Source organism: Pseudorca crassidens, chromosome X (assembly GCF_039906515.1).
Source record: "Pseudorca crassidens isolate mPseCra1 chromosome X, mPseCra1.hap1, whole genome shotgun sequence".
Lineage (NCBI taxonomy): Eukaryota > Metazoa > Chordata > Mammalia > Artiodactyla > Delphinidae > Pseudorca > Pseudorca crassidens.
In genome coordinates, this window is record NC_090317.1 from 16007618 (window position 1) to 16025794 (window position 18177).

At 43.0% G+C, this 18177-nt stretch overlaps 1 protein-coding gene across 1 annotated transcript; it reads right to left on the bottom strand.

Moving 5' to 3' along the window:
- Nucleotides 1-4621: 4621 nt before the first annotated feature.
- BRS3 (bombesin receptor subtype 3) lies at nt 4622-8835 on the bottom strand. The gene is made up of 3 exons (XM_067723994.1): nt 8402-8835; nt 6472-6823; nt 4622-5035 (listed from the first exon to the last, which is right to left on the bottom strand). The coding sequence occupies exons 1-3, from the start codon at nt 8833-8835 to the stop codon at nt 4622-4624; spliced, it is 1200 nt and encodes a 399-aa protein (XP_067580095.1).
- Between the last annotated feature and the right edge of the window lie 9342 nt (nt 8836-18177).

Sequence of the window (18177 nt, forward strand, 5' to 3'; positions counted from 1 at the left end):
CGCTGGCTCTGGTTAGCCCGAGTTCCTAGTACAGGGTCTGGTGTCTAGTGCGTGTGTGGTGAGTGAATGAATGAATGAACGAACGATGGGTGGAAGGACCAACCTTCTTTCCAAGCCTCTGCTCCCTCCTTTACCTCTCCGGTACCTTCCTCAGGCTGGAGATGTCTCTGGAAAGGAAGGGCAGCAATTGCCTGCCCCTTGTACTCCGTGATTCAGACGTGCTCAAGCTCCAAACCTAAAACTTTTAACGTCCAGTGTGCACGCCACCTTTACTGCCCCCACTAACGTCGTTTTTTGCTCTCTTAGAAAAAAACATGCACGCAATAGGACTTGCGTGCATTTTTATAATATAGATAACATGAGTTTTATTAGGCTCATTTAAGCATTGCTAAATATTTCTCCCAGGATTCAAAAATAGTGTACAGCTGTTTTCAGCAATGTGTTCATTGGGCTCCCATTTCATTCCTGAGTGAGTTCACAGCATAGGTGATAATATGCTACGCAGCCCTGCTGCACGTAACACTGAGTGCCTGCTCTCTCCACAGGCCCCTCTTAGCAGGTGGCCAAAAAGGTTACTTCCCATATGACCCAGTCATGGGCTACCCAGAGGCCTGTGAGGTGACCTGGTAGGGTAGCCCCGCATTCTAGACTGAATTTGATTCACTGAGCCAATAAGCCTCTCCCAGAAAGAGGGTTGAGTATGGAACAGACAGGGACATGGTCAGAGTAACCCAGAAGCAGGGAGGCCCACACAGGGAAGGTAGTAAGCAGAACAGAGGCCTTGTGTGGAGAAGTTCTTCAGGGGTGAGAGGAGAAGCTGAGGCAGTGACAGAGGGTCATTGAGTCACCGTAATAGTGGAGCAGTGGAGTTGGGACCTAAGCATGCTTGTACCTACAATGGCATTCTACTTGGCCACTGGCCCTGACAGTTTTGTGTTTTTTATTTTAATTTAATTTAATTTAATTTTTTTGGCTGTGCCCCACGGCATGCAGGCTCTTACTTCCCCGACCAGGAATCAAACCCGTGCCCCCTGCAGTGGAAGTGTGGAGTCCTTAACTACTGGACCGCCAGGGAATTCCCAGTTTTTTCTTTTTTTTTAAGCAATACTTTTGTCTCTATGAGGCCTGGTTCCTGTTCTTATTTCCTTGTGGATTCCTAGAATTAAATCCCTAGGAACTGAGGTAATCTGGAAGTATCTCTTTATAACCTGTTCTTTTTTTATATATAAATTTATTTTATTTATTTATCTTTGGCTGTGTTGGGTCTTCGTTGCTGTGAGCGGGCTTTCTCTAGTTGCGTCAAGCGGGGGCTACTCTTCGTTGCGGTGCGCGGGCTTCTCACTGCGGTGGCTTCTCTTGTTGCAGAGCACGGGCTCTAGGGGCACCAGCTTCAGTAGTTGTGGCGCACAGGCTTAGTTGCTCTGCGGCATGTGGGATCTTCCAGGATCAGGGCTCGAACCCGTGTCCCCTGCATTGCCAGGTGGATTCCTAACCACTGCGCCACCAGGGAAGTCCCTATAACCTGTTTTTATTTCCAAGATTTTTTGCAAGAAACACTCAAGTTAACAAGCAAAAAGGGGGGTCCTTTGTTATTATAAGGATGGGGGTAGCTCCTGAAACTCCAGGAATGGAATATGGATGGGCTGCACAAGGGGCTGCTGGACCCAGGAAGACAAAACCCAGACAGCCGGCTTCTCCCTGATCATCATCTTCGTTCTTCTCTGTGAGGGGTGATCTGTGCTGTACTCCTGGCCTAATAGGCCACTGACTTCTTGGTGGATAAAAATTCATTAACCTACAAAAGCAGAGACTGCCTGGACAGAGAAGTCACCTACCTGGCCGAGGAAGTCTTTCTGGAAAACTACTGAACTATACCAAAGTAGATTTTTTTTAATGGCCCATTCAGGCTCACTCTGCTTGGGAATTTTCCTGTCCCCACTTCCTGTAATCTCAAGACTTAGTGGAAATAAAAGTAACTCCTTTTGACAAAAAAAATTGATGGATCCCTGACTTAAGATGGTAATAACTGCAGAAATTCTTTAAACCCAAATTTGCTATTGTCAGTAGGTATACCAGTATTAAATGTTTTGTAATACTATCAACTTCAATGACAAAGACTTACCTAAGTTTGTGACTTTGTTTTCCTGCTTTGTAGCATATTATATTATTATGGTCCATTATTCTAAGTCTTGGGTCAAGGCAGGCCCTGAGCAAAATTGAGAAGTATACAAAATTTGTTTTTCATGTGTTCCCCCATGCCCCCATTTAGGACCCTCTCCAAAAAAGTGAAATGTAGTAACATTTCTGCACACAATAGTCAGTGTGAGAAAAATTGTGGATATTGGGGCCTACTTGTAAGTTTAGCTCTGACAAGGACAATCTGTGAAAAAAAAGACCACCCACTCCAAAAAAAATCAAAGCAAAGCCATGAATTTTAATCCCAATTCCTAATTCTGGATGGGAGGCTGATGCCCTATACAGCCATTCAGGGATTTATTTTATATCAGATCCCTAAGTCACCCAGGGATTACTGAGAATGAAGAAAATCAAACTTCTCGGAGCTCTAGTTTTGTCAACTGCTGAAAAGCTCGCTTAGGGGCTTCCCTGGTGGCGCAGTGGTTGAGAGTCCACCTGCCGATGCGGGGGACGCGGGTTCGTGCCCGTGTCCGGGAGGATCCCACATGCCACAGAGCGGCTGGGCCCGTGGGCCGTGGCCGCTGGGCCTGCGCGTCCGGAGCCTGTGCTCCGCAGCGGGAGAGGCCACAGCGGTGACAGGCCCGCGAACAGCAAAAAAAAAAAAAAAAAAGAAGATCGCTTAGCTTTTGTAATCTGGTACTTTTATCAAGTTATTTCTAAAATGTTATGCTTAGGAGAATAAGGATGTAATTTTTACCCAGAGTAAGGAAAATAGTAAAATATTTTGGAATTTGGCACTTGAAAATAGATTTTGGAGTTAAAATAGGTTCTCAGTGATATTCTGTCAGAAGTATTGTTTTTAGAATATAAAGTTACACAGTCATTTAAAACTTTATTTCATATTTATTTTTCTCCCCTTGTTACAACATCCAACCCAAAGCAATACTAATACAATTCTAACACCCCCCCCCCACTTTAAGTAAGCCAATTTTACTTAAATGTAAAGTCTAGTGTTAATATATATCCCCTTTTCAAGCCACATCTTTAAGCAAAAGTTCACAATTACACAAGCCATTTAAAGAAAGCTCAAAACTACCAAAAGCACACCCCAAAATCAAGTTTTTGAAAATTCAAATTTAACTAATGATAGTGCCAAACATATGCTTTAATTTGCCCCCAAGAAAACATTTTCTGAAACCATAAATCTAAATCTGACACGTCTATTGACAACAGTTGTTTGAAATAATATTTATTAGCAAGCTTATAGCGTTAGCAAGTAGGAGCAGAGGATAGAAAATCCTCTGATTTCCAAGGGCAGAGATTAATTAGGTCATACTCTTACAGGATTTAGGCACACATCAGGTTTAAGGTAGTCAAGCAGGAAGATGATCTGATAATAACTGCACACCAGGTGTTAGGGATCTCATGTGGTACTTCTGCATTTTTTAGAAAGAGGGCACTGCTTACCAGAAAGAAATGAATTTCCTTCAAGGAAGGATTTCAGACACTGGCAGGCTCACAGGTTTTTTGACAGAGGTCCTTCTTTGGAGCCCTCAAATGACACCATAAACATGGCCACTTATTCTGCCTATGAAGAAGGCAAGTTCTTCACAATATGTGTGAAAGATAACTTTGCCCAATTATCAATCAATGGGAGTTGTAACTCCAGAACTACCTTAAGTCAGTAAGTGCTGACCTAGTAAGGCAAACACCTTGCCCCCGATCCTTACTCGGTACTTTATGCTCACTGACCCCAAGACGTTGTCATTGCATAGCTTTAGTTCTAATGGAATAGAGATTAATGGAAAAGGGCAGTCAAAAACAAACCCTGGGAAGGTTTTTTTTTAGGACTTTGTTTTTTAAGAAAACTGCAGAAGAGATATTTTACCTCTCTTTGAGCCCCTTTTCATATGCAAAGTATAATCTGTAGATTTACATCACATAATAAACACAGTCTTATGCAAATCACAGGAGTATATGTGAAATTATAAGCATCAGAGATGTGATGGAAACATATTAGATTTTTTTTTTTAGGGAAGTTCTTTATTCATAGGCCTAATTTTTTTTAACATCTTTATTGGGGTATGATTGCTTTACAATGGTGTGTTAGTTTCTGCTTTATAACAAAGTGAATCAGTTATACATATACATATGTTCCCATGTCTCTTCCCTCTTGCGTCTAACATACTAGATTTTTAAGTGTCATCTTGTTTATTTCACTTCACCTCCTATTCAACCTCTCATAGGACCCACTGACATACGCAGATATGTCTTTCTATGCCTAGTGGGGCTCCATTTTATTTAGAAAGCCCAATAATGTTCGTTAATGCTTGTAGATTGAAGAAAATCATGGTTTGTCTGATCCTTCCCTCCTAAGATTTCAGCACAATTCTCAAGCAACAACAATCCTGACACCATACACCTACACACAGCTCAGAGTCGAATACACACACTGGGAGGAGAAATACTATTTTTAATTGAAAAGCTAGGCTCTGTCATCTTCCTTCTTCACAGTACAGCCAGCAAACACGGACACACTAATTTCAGACACCTGAGTGCTTGCAGCACCCCGGACCCTTCCCATCACGGCCAGGTTGTCAAGAGGGGTATCGGCAGCAGGAGGGTCAGGCAGCTCTGCCTTGCAACAGAATAACTGAGCTTTAAAATGCTGCTGGAACGTCTTGCTCAGCCAGTAAAGAGCAAAGGGGTTTACACAAGAATTGCTGAAAGCCAGAACCCGAGAGAAAATGGTGACAATGAAGTGAATGGCAGAGGGGTCCACGTAGGTTTGAGAAGTGAATGAGCGGTAGAGGTACAGGAGGTGATTCGGCAACCAGCAGAGAGCAAACAGAGCCACCAGCACCAGCACCGTTTTGGCAATTCGCTTTCGGGATTCAATCTATAGGGGGAAGAAAAATGGCAAAAACAACAACCAAGAAAACAAAACAAAACAAAAACCCAAACAAAACAAACAAAACAAAACAAAAAACAAAAACAACCGAAAACCCAATCAAAAACATTTAGCTGGCAGAGATTTAAAAAAGCTATTCTCTAGATTTACATAGAAATTTACAGTTAACAGGCTGGTGTCCCTTTGAACGTGCAGGTAAAGGAAGTCAGCCCGTGGCTAGAGAATACAGCAAGTTAAGTGACATGGTAACCCGTGATCTTGGTCTCTGATTAGCTCTAATTCAGAGACTCCCATCCCTGGTTTTGAGATACTCTAGGGTGTCTCTAATTATCTCAAGCAGTGTTGTGGAATTATCGAAAATTTAATTTAATTAAGAAATAGATGCTATGCAAACCTGCTTTCACTGCACCAGCAGAGGCTGACTAGGTTAGAATAGTCTTCTGGGGTTTATGAAAGTTGCTAAATTGGTACCAAAAATTGTTGTTAACATATAGGAATTCTAACTATATAGTCAAAGGAATAAAAATCAATGTGCCACCCTTCATGTATGAAAATAATCCTACCTGCACCTCTTAATTGGAGAAATGAACCAGATTAAGTGAAAACATTGCCTGTAGTCACAGATAGAGCAAAGATAACTGTTCACATGGGCATTAAAACGCAACTTTAGCCTCCTGACCACCACTGTTGAAGCAACTGAATGTACTAGCTCCAAATAAAAAGTGCTGAGCTCTGCACATACTGGTTAAGAGGTAAATGGAATCATCTCCTCCCGCCCAAGAAAGATAGAAATCCTGTTGGGTTTTTTTTAATCAAATGGAACGATGTTTTGCCAATATTCTTTTTATTCTGTTCATATTTCTGAGAGGAGAGCACACCTGGGTCTTGCAATGGTCTTAATCAAGCTTCTGTGAATCACTGTGTTCTCTTGCCATTGGCGCTGCATCCCTCGAGACAACCCCTCCGCCCAGTCTGCTGATCTGTGTGTAAGTGGTTTGCATTGAATAATGTTATGGCTTCTTGCCAGTTCTACCATCCTGTGTTTTTCTAAACAAAAGATGCTTCACTTTATAGTCTCACCTTGTGTGATGTTTCTCACTATCCTGTGGGGTGATTTTTGATCCCAAACTTTCTAATAATAGTAGTCCTACCACTTATACTATGCAGCAGGAACTATGCTAAGCGTTTCATATATATCATCCAGACCTCATTTTCATTTTATACATGAGGAAAGTGAGGCTCAGAGATGTTAAGTAACTTACTCAAGATTGCCCAGCTGGTATGGAATTAAATCTTGGGTCTGACAGACTCCACAGCCCATGACCATAACAAAAATACGATACTGCTAAAGTATTTATTGCTCAGGGGTGCAAAAGGAGGCATTTCCCTTCTAAATTCATGTGTGAGTCCTGATTAATACATACCTGCTTGCGGGCATGGCTTTGTTCCTCAGTAGGTATGTTCAAGGTGCTTTTGTAAAGAGTCCTAGCAATCAAAGTGTAATAGACAGAGATAATCGAAAGTGGAATAATGTAGAACACTAAGAAGCACAGCAGAGAATGTATCTCCTGCAGGAGCCTCTCAGAAACAGGATAAGAGGCACACGATTCAAAGGTCATATTTTTGTGGGGATCTCGAAAAGTATATACATTTGAAAATATAGCCTCTGGTAGAGCAATGACCATAGACACGATCCAGATGCAGCCAGCTTTGGCACAGGTCTTCAGGATGGCATTGGGGGGCTGACGCTCCAACGGCTTCACAACTGCCTTGTATCTAGAAACACATAATCATAGCAAAGGGAAAAATCAATATCAAAATTACAGGATCTTAAAGTTAGAAGTGATCTCCGTGGTCATCCAGTTCTATCTTCTTATACCATATGTATATAGCCAAGTCAACATTAACCAACTGGAATTGGTTATGATTTCAAATATGCATAATACATCCCAGTATTTTATATTGATGCTAATCACTTTTTCCTTTATTCACTGTTATGAGATATTCCAGATTTGCAATTTTTATAATTTTCCTGTAGACCTTCTACTTAGGGCAAATAAATATTTTTCGGCACGATTTTGTGTGTGATGGAGAGTAATTCATTACCTGTGCATTACCTTGTGTTCTAAAAGACTTCCTTTTTATGTATGTGACTGATGTTAAACCTAATTCTCCTTTCCTTGTGAGAGAGCAGTCATCAACCTTCCTAGAAAAGAATTCCATGAGTTTATGCAGGAAAGAGGAGAGGGTTAATTTCTTCCCTGTTCGTAAGTGCTAATTTCGTGCCCAAGCCGATCCAATCTGTAGGTAGATTTAGGGCAAGGCAAGGGTGAAATCGGAAACCCTGTACCCATGAAAAGATGCCTCCTTATTCCGGCAAATCCACCTTAAAATCTACAGCCTTTAAGTAAATCTGCCTTCAAACAGAATATAAAACCAGTCAAAGCAAAATTCCATAAAAGACACAGGGAAAGCTTTTCCTCCTCTCAGATTCCAGAATCCGAAGAAGCTTTTCCTTCTGGTACTGCCAGGCATTGATTACTTACAGGCTTCTTACAGGCTTTTTAAAGCATCACTTTTAACATTTGGAGGCTTAATTTTTCTTCATGCTTTCACAGTTATCATTCTACAATAGGCACAGAAAGACCCAGTACGTAGACTGAAAATATCCTAACAGAGCCCAAACACCCTGGCTGCCAGAGGTTCTCACACGCTCCATCCATAGAGCTCTAAAAGTCAGCCGGGATTAATTTATGTCTGGAAATGAGAATGTCATTGAACGCCTATAGAAATAAACAAATACAATTAAGTGATGACATTACACTGAGTTACCAGGAAGCTGAGAGCCTCACCGTTTTCTTGCCATTAATTAATTTGATGCATTTCAAATAAATCAGATGCATGTATCTTTTTACCATTCTTCCAGTAGACAGTAATGTGTATGTGGTCAATTTCACACCTATGTTGATGTTTTAATGTTGACAATATTGCACCACTAGGCTGCACTAATGTATAAAGAAAGGATTGTTTTTCTTTTACACCTGGAATAATTTGCCTTAATAAACCGAGGGGGAAAACACCGTTCAGTATTCTTTCAAACAAACAATTACACTTCAAAGAAATTAAATGATCCCTGAAGCACACAATTTCAATCTCTCGTCCGATGCTAACACAGGAATTTTAACATTCTTACACCGACTTTTATTTAAAATGCCCCCCGATTTTTCAATCTTACATCCAGGTTACAGAGTGTGAGAATAGCAGAATAGTAGCCAGTGAACGCTCCGTACAAGCTTTCCTTTCTTTTCGCCTAATTTCACATCCTGGCAAATATAACTGAGAAAAGAAACCCACCTGTCAGCACTGAGAATTGTTAACGTGAACACTGATACACCAACAGAAGTGAGCCGGATGAAAGAGAGCACCTTACATCCAATTCTTCCGAACAGCCATCCTTCTGCAAGGTAGTGGGTTGCATCGACTGGCACACAAGTTAGCAGAAGTAAAAGATCTCCAAAAGCCAGGCTGGTGATGAAAATATTGGGAACTGTTTGCATGGATTTGGTCTTGAAAAAGACTTTGATGAGAATAGCATTTCCAAGTATGCCCACTGAAATGATCACAGCATAAGTGATATAGATGGCACACAATGCTTCTATTCCTGGAGAGTTGTCACCGGTCCTTCCTTTATTTGTGGTATCATTAGGAACGACAGGGCTTGATGATTCTGTTTCATTTGTGGTTGAAATTAAAGTCTGATTAGGTGACTGAGGCTGCCTTTGAGACATTTCTTCTGAAGCCTATGCCTTTAATATTTCTTCTGCTCAGTTCAAATGTAGTTGATTGTCACGTCCAATGCCTACGTCTAGTTACGAGATGGTAGAGCAACAGAGCAGAATGGAAAGCAAATCCAAGACACCCGGATACTCCTTTCCTTCGGTTGTTCTTTGTCTCCCAGCATGCTTGGCTAAATGCTTACCGATCTGGCACTGGAGTGTGGGAGGTGGAGGACTTTTACCGGCGTTTCCATGACAGAAGGAGGGGGGTTTGGGAAATGCTCTGCAGTTGCTTGTTCTTCCCTGTTAGGGAATCTTATGGACCACCTAGATGTTATTAAACAATACTTATTGTTTATTAGAATCACTCTGTTTCCATGTCTAACCACGAAGATCTGTACAGATTTTGTCAATTTTCATCCATTTCTCTGCAATCAGAAGGTGGTCTAGTGCACTCTCTTTTACAGGGTAAATAAGCATGTGTGTCCCCTGAAGCACAAACTTGAATCCACTCCTCTAGATTTAATATCAGAGAGGTGCTGAGGCAACAAATCATTCACATTTTGATAGGGCTGATGTCACTTCCAAGGAGGAATAATTCAGGTGACCTGGGCTTATCACCCAGCTCTGGCACATGGTAATTCCCAACCCTGCGTATTACCAGGGCTCTGCTGCACAGTATCAAAGCAACCTTTAAGAGATGCAAAATCCAGGCAAACCACCAGCTGCTTTGTCTCTAAATGTCCTAATAAAACACCTTTTACCGTTTGACCGTCTGTTTTAATGCCACATATTTTTGTAAATGCCATTTAGGGTTTCTCCCTTTAGAAGTGGTTAAAAGGAACCTGCCTTGTTCCAAAACAAAATAATGCAGCACCCAGCTCGAGGTCCTGACGCAAAAGGACTTGTAAGAATGAAAATCATTCTTTTCAAGTGAGGGAATGCCACAGGCTACTCCAGAGGTGATGGGCATGGAGATAATGTTTACATCAACCGAAGGAAGCAGAAAATTAAGGCAATTCCCTTAGTACCAGCAATAGTACCAGCAAGAAATGCCCCTTGACACAGAAAATGTAAGTATGTGATTTCTGCGTGTATAAGCAGGGTGGGAGGCCAGCAGTCTAAAGGCATTGGATAATATTACCTGCTAAGGAATATTCTCTGAAATGATCAAATTCAAAGGATAATCTCTCAGCTAGGAGAAACTTTTTGTAGTAAGGTGCTTATAAGTATATCCAGATCAGAATTAGTCTGGGAAGTGGCATGAAAGACAGCAAAGTATTTGGCTGGCCAATGAACAGGAGGCGCAAAGATAGCTTTTTCTACTGATGATAATAGGTGCAATAAATTCTACAGGGAGAGTGAATTGGATGAATTGAATCAATTATCTGGTTAATTTGAACAACCTAAACCACACCTATCCTCCACTCCTTATGAAATTATCTCCAGGTCTTGAATTACCCAGTGAAATAACTGTTTTTGATGGGAAAGAGGAAGGGGAATGCTTGGATAAACCCAAACCCCTTAGCTTTGAAGTATATACCCTTACGTAATTTCACACACTGGGCTGCCTCTTTAAGATCGGCTCTACAGAAAACGGCTCTCTATACCGTTCACATCTTGTTCTCACAAAGCTAGCGATAAAATCTCTCTGGGATTCCTGTGTAACATTTAGCAAAGAGCAGGCAGTATCCCCCAATTCACACCTCGGCTGATGGCCACACAGCATTGTTTAGTAAGAAACAAACCCTGGCGGGCGATTTTTAAAATGATCTGAACTCGGAAGATCTCAGGCACGCTTGCCTCAGGCTGCAACCACATGCGTGCTTTCCCTCCTTCCTCTGCCCTCTGGTCAGGAGAGGTCAGGAGAGAGCAGTGATGTCCCGGGTGCTGTTGGTGTTTGGGGATCTCTAGAATTCCAGAATCCCAGCAGATCAAAGATGGAAGTGAACTTAAAGATGATGAAATCAAATCCCCAATTTTTTCAGAGGCAAAAATGAGGTTCAGAGGGGGACAGTTATCTCATATGAGGTCACACAAAGCATTCCATAGCAGAGCTGAGATGGAAACAGGTTCCCTCTGGACTCTGAAAGCGGCAAGAGCTAAAAAACACTCAGTTCCTGACAATGAGCCATATTTGCTCATTTGGCATCGTGGACTTAGGTTTTCTGTGTGTTTTATTAACTAAAGAACAAGAGATTTCCAGGCTAACAAGTAAATCGTGATAGATAATTTAAGTTCATCTGCTTTAATATCTACTTCGTTTACCCTGTAATTCACGCACAAAGCATAATCGTGTCTAGTTAATCGTCTGTAGTTCAAGTTGCAGGGCACTTAGCCTATACAAGATGATGAAATCCCTTTTTGTTTGTTTTTAGTACATAATTGGTCAATATTATCATCCTAGATTTTCAAAACCAACTACTTGGTTGTAGATTAAGCAATTGTAATACAACCTTAATGTAACCTTTTAACTCAAAAGGAAGTATTAGACATTGAACAAATAAATTACCAATTTTCTAAAGTTGGTCTTCCTGGTTTCAGTCCAATTCAGTTAATGTTGTCAAATTTTGGCTTGCGTCAGAATCACCAGGAAGGCTTAACAAAACACAGATTGTTGGGTCTCACGTCCAGAGTTTCTAACTTGATAGGTCTGGGGTGGAACCTGAGCATTTTCATTTCTAACAGGTTCCCACTTACATAGGATAAAAATGAAAACAGTCCAGTTGTTCAGGAGAAGCATGGTTTTTCCTGATATTGAGGTCGAAGAGAGATTTCTGTAGGTCTTCATTAAAGAAAAAGGAATTCTGTGATGTGATGGATACTTCAAAAATCCTCCGTATGAATCTCAGTCCCGGGTAAGCCACATCTACTGAACCATTGGGTACCTGCGCTCAAATGACTCAGGGTGCTTGAGGTGATCTTTCCAATGGGAGAAAAACGAAGTGGTTAAACTTTTGGCCTATGACTCAAGGTCAAATTCTGTCTGCATATTTGAGAGCTGAAAAATGAATAACGAGAATTCCCAATCTATAAGTCTCCAACAATACAGTTTCCTTTTTTTTTTTTTTCTTAATGTTCTTGTGCTGGGAAACAGGATGGATTTCTTTGTTATTAATTAACTGGGTTAGATCAATTTTAAGAGGACAAGTTTGACTTGTGGGTGTATTTAGATCTATGTAATAGTGATTCCTGTCATCACAGAGTTCTCTGTTCTCCCTCATAATTTCTTGCTCCAAAACCTTATTGGTATAGTTCCATATTTCAAGAGGAGACTACTATTCAGAATGGTCTCTGCAGAGACCAGGTTAAAAAAAATACAAATTATGTAATGGTAGGCTCTACAAGGAGTAGAAATTCCACTCGAATCTTTAAGTGGAATTTTTCTTTAGAGCAAATTCTTGTCATAATTACTGATGGCTCCGAAAAAGTGAACAACCATGTAGGCTGTTCAGATTTCGGTGCCTTTCATGCCCTGACCACTGTACTTGTCCACCCACACATGCCTAATATTGTATGCTGTGGTCAATGAGTCTCCAATTATAATAGATGGAGGCAGTTTTGCATCAGATAAAATGTTTAGGCTTCCTAAATATTGAGGTACAAATTATGAAGTAGATAAATTTATCTCTTAGTGCGTTTCTACCTCTCAGTAACCTCCCTTTTCCTAAAATTCTCTCACATATCCTTAATCACGTGTTCCGTTTTCACGGGGCTTACTTTCAGCTTCCTGCAGCGTAATCCCTATTAAGGGACTCTAAGTCAATAAAGGCCACACAATTCCACTCCTAGGTATCTACCCAAGTAAATGAAAACATATGTCCACACAAAGACTTGAACGCAAATGTGCATGGACGCATCATTTATCAAAACAAACTGGAGGGCTTCCCTGGTGGCGCAGTGGTTGAGAGTCCGCCTGCCGATGCAGGGAACACGGGTTCGTGCCCCGGTCCGGGAAGATCCCACATGCCGCGGAGCAGCTGGACCCGTGAGCCATGGCCACTGAGCCTGCGCGTCTGGAGCCTGTGCTCCGCAACGGGAGAGGCCACAACAGTGAGAGGCCCGCGTACCACAAAAAAAAAAACAAAAAAAAAACAACTGGAAACATCCTAAATGTCCATCAGTTAGCAATAGGGTAAACATAATGTGACTTATCCATACCGTGGACTACTAGTCAGCAATTCAAAAAGAACAGTATTATTTTTAAAATCCAGTTTATTGGTTATTAATTTTACTTTTTTATGAGACATAAGTATTACCATTCTGTGGCTATTTAGTTAGCAACATGAAACCCTTTCATGATCTATTATCTGTAGTGGGAATCGTCCCAGATAAAAATGGTGACTCTTGCAAATTGGAAATTGCATATTAAATGCATTTTGATCATTCCACTCTCACCTTGACCGTAGGATTGGAATAACTTGGGAGAGTTGATTTTCCTACATATTAGCACTAAAGTGTCATGAGTTCAGACTGGCCACTGATCCCAAATAAGAACAAACTATTGATATGTGTTACAACAGGGATGAATCTCAAACATATGCAATGAAAGACACCAGCTACTCTGTATAATTCCTTAATATGAAATTTGTAGAAAATGCGAAACTATGGTGATGGAAGGCACATCAGTGGTTGCCTAGGTCTGGAGGTTGGAGCAAGGATGACTGCTAAGGAGCCCAAGGAAAACTTTGGGGATAATGGAAGTGTTCTGTAATGATGTGGCACGATGATGTCTGCGTGATGGTATAAATTTATTAAACCTCAAACTGTACACTGAAAATAAGTGAACTCATGATATGTAAATTATACTTCAAGGGAGCTGAAAAATGAGAAGAAAATAGTAAGTCCCTGGCTAGATGCTGTTGGGGGATGGCGCGGTGGAAGAGTCTCACCTGTGCCTGGATCAAGGCTGCTCTCGCTGGCACTGCTGCCGCCCCACCGGGCACCAGACTCTGCCCTGCAGCCCTCTGCCAGGACTAGGGCTCCTGCTTTGGGGAGATACAGAGATAAGTAAAACATAGCACTTGTCCTCAAAGAACTTAATGAGAGAGAGGAGGTAAGGACACAACCAGGAAACCTCAGTTTCTCGGGCACCTACACACACGGGCTCACGCAGGATCTTTTTATTTTTTATTTTTTTTGCGGTACGTGGGCCTCTCACCGTTGTGGCCTCTCCGGTTGCGGAGCACAGGCTCCGGACGCGCAGGCTCAGCGGCCATGGCTCACGGGCCCAGCCGCTCCGCGGCATGTGAGATCTTCCCGGACCAGGGCACAAACCCGTGTCCCCTGCATCGGCAGGCGGACCCTCAACCACTGCGCCACCAGGGAAGCCCCGTCACGCAGGATCTTTAGCTTCTTGCAAAGTCCTCCACCTCAAGTATTTCTGGCAGCCCCTAAGGATGGGGGTCTTAGCTGTAGTTTGGGACTCAGGTTGTGCTAGAGTTGGTGGCAATCGTTTAACTCTTCAAGGTTTTTCCTAGTGTCTTCCGTGTGCTCATGAACATGTATATTCTCACAGGCGCTGTTGCTGCTCCACTGGGTGCCTTACCATCTCCGGGTCACTCTGCCAGGCCTCGTGGTCTTCTCCACTGCCCCACCGAGCACGGCAGTCCCTCTTCAGGGAGCACCACTGGTCTGCGAGGTTCTGCCAGTATGGTAGGGTAGGATAAGCCTGCACATTAAAAATAAGTTCTCCTATATGTATAACTGATTCATTTTGTTATAAAGCAGAAAGTAACACACCATTGTAAAGCAATCATACTCCAATAAAGATGTAAAAAAAAATAAGTTCTCCTTGAGTCTTATTATTATTTTTGTAAATTTATTTGGTTGCACCGGGTCTTAGTTGCGGCAGGCGGGCTCCTTAGTTACAGCTCATGGGGTCCTTAGTTGCGGCTCCAGGGCTTCTTTGTTGCAGCTTGCTGGCTCCTTAGCTGCGGCACATGAGCTCCTTAGTGGTGGCATGCAAACTTTTAGTTGCAGCATGCATGTGGGATCTAGTTCCCTGAGCAGGGATCGAACCCAGGCCCCCTGCACTGGGAGTGTGGAGTTTTATCCACTGTGCCACCATGGAAGTCCCAGTCTCCATAAATCTTAAAACTGCTCATCACAAGAAAAAAAAATTTAAACTACACATAGTGATGGATGTTAATTTATTGTGGTGATCATTTCACAATATATCCAAATATTGAAGCGTTCTGTGGTACACCTGAAACTAATATAATGCTGTAGGTCAAAAATACCTCAAAAAAAGTCTCATCTTCCCATATCCAGATTACAATGGCATTGAGACCCCGCCCCCATACACACTCATTTTTTTTCCAGAAAGAATTCTAATGGTTCCCCTCCTTAAATTGACCCAAGCATCTCTAGGGTTGCTTCCACACATGCACGAATCAGTCGTCTACTTTATTTGTTTGGTCTAGTCCGCTGGGTTATTGGCAACCTAATCTTGCCTCTTGAAATGGACTTCACAGCTGTTAACAAGGTGGTCCCATTTGCTGCTCTCGGTTGACCGATTCAGTTCTCCCCATTTACATATGAGAAAACTGTTGAACCCAGGTAGCTGGTTCCAGAGTCCTTGCTACTAACCACTACCCCCGTTAATCAGAGGTGGCCCCGACCAAACCACCAGCTTGAACTGGTTCCAGCACAGAGTGCTGACTTGGTCTATCCTCATCAAGATGGTTTCTCAAGGTGCCATTTCTACTCTGTCAGACTCAGCTCAGAAGGTCCTAAAGAAAGACTGCCTGGGCCCTGGAGGATTCTAACCCTTCAGCGGCTTGGGTGCAGCTCTTTCCTTTTGAGGAGCATTCACAGGATATCCAGAATGACTGCGTGTCCTGAACCAGATGCCCTCCAATGATCTGGACTCTGAGAGCCTGTCCACATTCCCCTTTTATGGAAAGCCTCCTCTCAGAGCACCCTCCTCGCTCCTTCTCAGCAATCTGACCTCATCTGGGACCACTCCAGGCCATTAGACATCGTTTATGCCAGGGGTTCCCAACCTCCAGGCCGCGGACAGGTAGCGGTCTGCAGCCTGTTAGGAACCGGGCCGCACAGCACGAGGTGAGCGGCGGGCGAGTGAGCGAAGCTTCATCTGCCGCTCCCCATCGCTCGCATCACCGCCTGGACCACCCTCCCCATCCTGCCGCCCCCGCTCCCCTGTCCATGGAAAAATTGTCTTCCACGAAACCAGTCCCTGGTGCCAAAAAGTTTTGGGGCCGCTGGTTTATTCGTTTGAACCTCAGTGGGCTGTGTTAGGAAGAGGGGGTTAGGATCTCATTCCCTTTGCTGCCGTGACAAGCCTTCCTGGATACAAATAGGTCCCTGGATAGGACAGAAGCACGCATCCAGGGAGGCTGGGCTGGGCAGATTCAGTTAAGAGCCTTCGCATAGTACTCCAATTCACGGCTTCCTACTACCGACTTGGCCTTTGTGCCTGAGGCAGCTCTGTCATGCTTGGTTATTTCCTCCCCTCAGGAGGATTTATCTCCTCAGAGGCCCTTAGCCCCACCACCGTTCCCTCAATTTACCAGACTGCCCAGTACGTCTCAACCCCAGCACCTAGGCTCTAGCTAGAATCCATGCCACAAGCAAAATAGAAAGTAAATTCTGTCCCGTTGGAGGAGAGCTGAGGGGTCAGGAAAGGATTCATGGGAGAGTCCATTTTTTCGGAGGGAGTCTGGAGGATTTCAGTAGGTAGTGATGAGGGACGGGAAAGAAGTCAAAAATAAAAATAAACAGGGGAAAGGGGAAAGGGGGAGGGATAAATTAGGAGTTTGGGATTAACATGTATACACTATATAAAACAGACAACCAACAAGGACCTACTGTATAGCACAGGGAACTATATTCAATATCTTGTAATAACCTATAAGGGAAAAGAATCTGAAAAATATATATATATGTATGTATGTATAACTGAATCACTTTGCTGTACACCTGAAACTAACACAACATTGTAGATCAACTATACTCCAATAAAAAAAAAAACACCAAAACTCTGCAATAGAAATAATAAGATAAACAGCGAAGACACAGGGGTGGGAGTGTACATGGGCATGTTCAGGGAATAAACAGTCCAGTTTGGCTGAAGTGTGAGTGGAAAGGAAGCAAGGTGATAAGCCTGGCAAGGTAGGTTGAGGTTAACTTGTGCAAAACATTTGAATGCTGTGGTCTGAGACTGAACTTAATTTGAAAGGCAATAAGAAGTCATTTCAATAAGAAGTTATTTCAATGTTTTAGCCGAAGAGCGATGGCGTCAGATCCCCTCTCCACAATCTCAGACCAGATACTCCGGGAGCCTTCTTCTGTATTTTGGTTGACAATTTAGGGGTACAGCCACCACACTACACCTGTGGTTGAGAGAATTAAATGGGTGTCTGGATTAGCTTGGCTCCTTTAAAAACACCCGAGACACACCTTGTCCCTTAAGAGGTGCACTGAACCACACCTAAGGGGTGTACTAGGGCAGATTGGCTGTGACCCTGGAATCATTTCTGAACATCACCTTAACCTGCCCATACCTCATCTTATCTTTGACCACATTGTCTCCAAGTCTTATTTGGTCTGAAGATCTGGTTTTGTTTTGCTTTTCCAGTTCCCATTTTCCGGGCCCACCCAGTACAAGCAGGGCTGGTTGGAGTGCCGTGGGGGGCTGGAAATAGGAAGGAGGGGCTTCAAAACAGGGTTCCTAGGGCCATGCCAACTTTAAAAAGCCTGTTTGCTGGAGCCGATGCTGGGGGATAGAAGCCACGTGGTTGAGGAGGGAAGTGTTCTAGCTGGAGAGTCGCGAGGTTCAGATATGAAGAGCAGAATATGCACATTTGTCACGACCAGACTTCCGTGAGGCTCGATTGGAGGTGGAATAACAGCCACCATGGACTTGAGCGCCTACTGTGCGCTGGGTGCTGTAATGTGTTCTCCATGTACGTTATCCCGTTTAATCCGGAGCCAGCTCTCAGAGGTAGGTGATAGGCTTTTGCATTTTAGTGGTGAAGAAATTGTCTCAGAAGGTAAAGAAATGTGCTTAGGGTCACACATGTTTGTAAGTGGAAGAGCCAGAATTCAAATCCAGAGCCTCTAGTACCAAGGTCTATTTTCTTTTTATTCATCCCTAAGGCGAGACAGAAAAGGACAAAGCATAAGGACGAACTGGAAGAAAAGAATAAGATCAGATGCAAAGAATGCAGGCTGTTGCCAGTTGAGCATTGCCGGAGCACCCCTCTTCTGGGCAGATCCCTGGGGCATGGTGTAGGGGCAGCTGAGGCTGTTTAGATCTACTCTCTAAGAACCTGGCCTTTTTGATTAGAGACCCGGCTGCTCTTCAGTGGGGATTCCTCTGGCACTGCC

Excerpts from the sequence above, each read along its gene's own strand:
- BRS3 (XM_067723994.1), bottom strand. The coding sequence starts at position 8,835 with ATGTCTCAAAGGCAGCCTCAGTCACCTAATCAGACTTTAATTTCAACC. Across the intron at positions 6,824-8,401 it reads ACAATTCTCAGTGCTGACAG|ATACAAGGCAGTTGTGAAGC; the intron begins GTGGGTTTCTTT and ends ATGTGTTTCTAG. Across the intron at positions 5,036-6,471 it reads AAAGCCATGCCCGCAAGCAG|ATTGAATCCCGAAAGCGAAT; the intron begins GTATGTATTAAT and ends TTCCCCCTATAG.